Source organism: Miniopterus schreibersii, assembly GCF_964146895.1.
Source record: "Miniopterus schreibersii genome assembly, chromosome: X".
Classification (NCBI taxonomy): Eukaryota; Metazoa; Chordata; class Mammalia; order Chiroptera; family Miniopteridae; genus Miniopterus; species Miniopterus schreibersii.
The window spans coordinates 84,786,903-84,792,451 of NC_138104.1; the positions used below are offsets into that span (position 1 = coordinate 84,786,903).

At 41.0% G+C, this 5,549-nt stretch overlaps 1 protein-coding gene across 1 annotated transcript; it reads right to left on the reverse strand.

Annotated features, from left to right (window-relative positions):
• Positions 1–2,442: 2,442 nt before the first annotated feature.
• LOC308551050 (melanoma-associated antigen B16-like) lies at positions 2,443–3,451 on the reverse strand (the record flags this gene model as incomplete). Its single annotated transcript, XM_081125416.1, is given in 2 exon segments — positions 2,443–2,503; positions 2,505–3,451. Coding segments are annotated over 2 exon segments (1,008 nt in total).
• Between the last annotated feature and the right edge of the window lie 2,098 nt (positions 3,452–5,549).

Sequence of the window (5,549 nt, forward strand, 5' to 3'; positions counted from 1 at the left end):
GATGGTTAAATTAATTATGCACATACATGCTATGGGGAGCAGTTACAAAAATGAAGTATATCTATGTGTTGTCATAGAAAGGTCCTGCATTCATGTTAAGTAGAAAAGACAGATGACAGACTATGTATATCACTACCCATTATATTTCCAAATCACTATATATTTTTTATAAAACGTCTATGTATGGGAAAGCCTAAAATTAGACTTAAAATAATATTGTTAATTGTGGCTATCTCTGAGAATGTGGCTGAATTATGAAGGAATATTGTAAAGACAGAGACTGTGATCTATATTTTTCAAATTTTTGCACTAAGAATATATGCACTATCAGGTTTGTCACTTCTGCAGTAACTGTTTCTCAAGTACTTTTAATTTATAATACTCAGTATGCCAAAGTGGAGTATTCTGAGTGACATTCTGAACCTCTACACACACAAGAGCTAGACCTGGACAAAAATGCCAGCCCCTGGGCAAAGTCAGCTCTCTGGGGTTAAGGGCAGCAAGATCCTTGGTAAATGAAGTCCACAGATAATGCCCAAATTGTATTTAATTATCATTTTTACCTTTCTTCTTTATGTGTGCTTTTAGCACTTTGGATTTGAGGTCTTTTTTTTATCCCAAGAGGCATTATGTAATGAGAAATGAATCAGGAGACCGAGGGTGGGCCTCTGGCTGGAGGAGTGGAAGAGAGTGAGCTCTAGAAGAATTCAGACCAGAAGTCTAACCTTGGCTCTGTCACCAACCAGACCTGTGATCTCAGGCACATTCCCAAGCTTTGTGACTCTTCGGCTGTTTACCTGAGGAGTGAGTCCCACAAGCTCTGTCATAATTTACTGTTGGAAAGAGTGCAGCGTATATAAAGCACCTGGCACAGTTCCTGGCTTCTTTAAAGAATGGCAATTATAACTGCGATGCTTTTGACCACTGATCTACCACTCTCACCTAAGTGATTTTTAAAAATCATCAATATGTCTCCAAGAGCATGAAGTACTACAGGACATGGGATATCAGATCTACCAAAATACTGTTTAGCAAGTAAACCACAGTAAATATATATACTCTGAGGTTGCATTCTTTAATAATGGGGAAGGAAACTTCTCCGGCTGATAGAACTCCAAATTCCTAGAACTTCTGACAAGGACAAATTCCTTACTTTCCTATTTCCTGCTCCATTCAAAGCACCTTTATTTTCATTAATTTTATACTCATCAAAATTACAAGTATTTCTTAGACTATGCCAAACTACACTGAAAATAGTATTTTAAATATCGTTAAGTGGAGTCTCCCAGCCCAGGACAACAAATGCTAACAAAGTGGTTTCTAGGTATCTCATCTCAGGAAAGTATCACTGTTATCTCTCAAAACTCCCTGAAGACAATGTGCATAAAAGACTGTAATGGAAGAGGCAAGACCACAGAACACCTTCCATTCCTGCCCCAGTGGATATTTCTCTTTTTAAAACATGACCCTAAAGTTAAGTGTGAGGAACAATTTTTCCTTCCAGGTTTTCAAGTCTTAACTCTGCAACCCACCATCTGGAGGTCTGATCCCTGATCACCAAACTCTCAGCCTTTTCTTGTCCTACATCTAAAATTTAACTTAAAATGAACTCTCGTTGAAGGAATTCCAGCATTCCCAAAAGACCAACTTTCTTGCCCCAGGGAATTTATGCTCATATAAAACACCTCCACTTACCTGCTATCTCCGTTTTTCACTTGTCCTCTAGATATTAGAGGATATCCCAACGTTATTATTATAGAATTGCTGATTCTGTAAGTAAAAATTATAACGGAAATTCCCTACAACTAATGTGATTTCCAAACAGCAAAAGTTCAAGAAAGTTTGGGGAATAATAAAAACAGTGAGTACAGGATCTAATTTATTGAGATTTATTTCTTAAACATACACAAACAAGTTAACCAAATTCAAGCATATATCATTCACTTTTATAAAGCAAAAATAAAAGGCATAAGAAATTGACAATATTTTACTTGAGCTCTATTTCTTGAACCTAAGAAATTTTAAATTGACAGTCTTTTACTTGAGATCTTTTTCTTGAACCCAAGTATCTTAAAAGATTTCTTTCACATTTCCAGTAAATGCCTATAGCAATGCAATGTTATCTTACTCCAGGTGACAATATGAGATGGATGGTTTCACAATTTAACAAAAGCTCTTATTATGAAACCTCCCTAGAGCATTGACTATGTTACCAGTATCATTCATAAACTTGGACATTTTGAAGCTACTTAAAGTCTATACTAAAAAAACAATATTTAAATAATACATATGTCAACAAATTAAAGAATAAATTTTCAGGTTACACATATTAAAGAGGAACACAGGCAAATAGTGTGTTCCTTTCAGCCCCATTGCAGACCTAAATTCTATGAACACGAACTGCCTCTCAAACAATGCAGGAGGAAACTATCCCTGACTTCCCTAGGTGTGGGAGGAGCAGCCAGGACTGGCCTTAGAACTGGCAGTGGCCACGGAAGTCGATAGCTGTGGCCGAAATTCTGGATCGGGCTCTCTCTTCTTCATCTTGCAACGCCTCCTCATACTGAGATGGGAAAGAACTTGGGACAGTCCCATGCACCTTGGCCAGGAACTCTAGGACTTGCATCTTGGTGGTTTCAGCGTGGGCTCTCGGGCCCCACAGAAATTCAAACTGTGCAGGATCACTGTTGGGTACCTTCTGGTATTTCAGGTATTCCTCCTCCACGAAATATTTGGTGATGAGCTTCCTGGGCTCTCCAAAGATGTAGTGCTTCTTCCCAGGATATAACCCCATCACACTCATGACTTCCCAGATTTCTTCTTCAGTGGCATGGTTATCCTTCATGAAGATCGCACCCAGGATAAGTATCAGGATGCCGGTCTTAGGCACACCAATTTCACCATGCAGCATCCCATCATAGGTGAGGCCCATTTTGATGAGGATGGCATAGCAGTGGTTGGTGGAATCCACTTCCTTCACATCAAGACCAAAGATTATCTCCATACGTACAGAGGCTCTCAGGAAGACCTCAGTGAAGTAGCCCTCATATTCTTTGCTAACTATCTTCAACATCTCTGCCTTGGTTATTAGCTCTTTCATTTGATACTTGAACAGCAGGAAATTTACCAATGAAGCCACATTTTCATCTACAGCATCTATGGGCACATTCTTGGGGTCTGGAACTGCCTCTAAGGAGCTATCCTCCTCCTCCTCCTCTTGGCTACTGGAGCCCTCACCAGACTGGCTGAATGAGGTGACTCTGGTGACAATTAAGGAGGAGCAGAAACTCTGAGGACTCTCAGAGGTACTGGGGATACCAGCATCAGGAGCCTCCTTCGAATCACTAGGCAGAGCCTTGGATTCCTGTGCAACCTCCAGGCCCTGGGTCTCATCGTGGGTCTGAAGGGGTTGATCAGGTGAACACTGTGGATTCTTCTGATGAAAAGACATGACAACTCCTGTGGGTGGTGGTAACCAGAAGTGTGAACAGAAAGGCAATGGGGAATGACTCCCTAAGGGAAAAAAGGAAGATGTGAGTGGCCTCAACTGCTAAACTCAACTGTGGTGGCTCTGATAAAAGTCGCTTCCAATAGTATTGTCAAAGCCCCGTGACAGCCTGGCCAGGCTTGGCTCAGTGGTTGAGCGTCGACCTAGGATCGAGGAGATCGAGGTTTGATTCCCAGTAAGGGCACATGCCCAGGTTGTGGGCTCGATCCCCAGTCGGGGGCGTGCAGGAGGCAGCCAATCAATGACTCTCTCATCATTGATGTTTCAACTCTCCCTTTGCTCTCTTAAATCAATAAAGACATAAAAAATAAAAGCTCCCTGACAAGAGAGCTACAGGGCCTCACACATCACCTGATCCTCCTGGTTGCTGTGTCCACTAGGGACATGAAAGAGAAATACTTAATGGTCTTCAGGGTACAGCTGGTCAAGCCAGGCTGAGGATTCTTACGGATGACATCAGGCAGGTTTAACTGGTCTCTGTAGAGCCATTTGTGTTCTGGGGAATGTGGTCCCTTCAATCCTCACTCAAGTTCATTACTGAGCCATCCCACAGGGCCTGTGCCATATCCCTCATGCTAAATATGCTGCCCCCTAAGAAAAAGTCACATCTCCTTTCAGTCCTTCTGTGCCTACGGAACCTGCACTGCCTGTTCACTCTACTGCTGACCTTCAGACCAAAACTGCCATCTCCCTAGACCCCAGTGTGTAAAGTGAGGTGTTAAGACTACTAGCCATCCACACAAACAAAATAAAAACAGAAACAGACTCATAGATACAGAAAATAGTCTGATGGTTGCCAGAGGGGAGAGAGGTTGGGAGACAGGGTAAAAAATATGAATGGACTGAGTAGTTTGGTAGTTACAAAACTGTCATAGGGATGTAAAGTACAGCATAAGAAATACAATCAATATTGTAATCTTGCCTGGCCGGGCGTGGCTCAGTGGTTGAGCATCGACCTAGGATCCAGGCAATTGGGGTTTGATTCCCGGTCAGGGCACATGCCCGGTTTGCGGGCTACGCAGCCGATCAATGACTCTCTCATCATTGATGTTTCTATCTCTCTCTCTCCCTCTCCTTTCCTCTCTCTGAAATTAATAAAGATATGTTTAAAAAAATAAAAATAAAAATAAAAAAATTAAAAAAATAAAAATAATAGGTATAGAACGTATAATAATAATAATATTGTAATTTCTATGTATGGTGCCAATTGGGTACTGAAAATATCAGGGGGAACACTTTCTGAAGTATATGATTTTCTAAGCACTATGCTATACACCTGAAACTAATACAAAATAATATTGAATGTAAACTTTAATTGAAATAAATGAAAAGTAATAAAGGAGGATGCTGGAGGATTCAGAGTGAGAAATGAGAGCAATGTGATGATGGAAGCAGAGATTATAATGATGCTGCCACAAGCCAGGGGATGCCAGCAGCCTTTGGAAGCTGGAAGTGACATGTAACAGATTCTCTCCTGGAGCCTCCAGAAGGAACCAGCCCTGTAAACATCTTGATTTGAGCCTGTGAGACTCATTTCGGACTTCTGCTTTTGAAAGTCACTAAATTTGTGTTAATTCATTACAGGAGCAATAGGAAACTAATAATTGGTCATACTTTCTTACCACTGTTAAAAAATACTTTCGAAAAACCAAAAAACTTGGCTATCCTACAGATATAAAAGCAAACACAAGCTAGAGATTTTATTTAACTCATGAGAAAAACAGGCAGATGTTTTAACTGGTTCAAAAAAGTCATGCAGAACAAATGTATACAGAGTAAAGAATGTTGAAATGAACCTACAAAAGGAGCTCAAACTTTTTTTCACTGAGGGAGTAAGGAAAATCAGTTTCTACCAGATAGGACAGAATTTGCACGTTAATCAGGTTCCATGCTGGGTGTTGGTGAAAAACTCTGCCAGAGGGCTCAGGCCTGAGCTGGTTTGTAGAGAGAGCTCACTAGAGGATGAGGTTCTGCTGGAACTGGCCCCTAAGGCCAGCCTAACAATAGCCAAGAATTTCACTGGAGAGTGCTGGTGAGACAG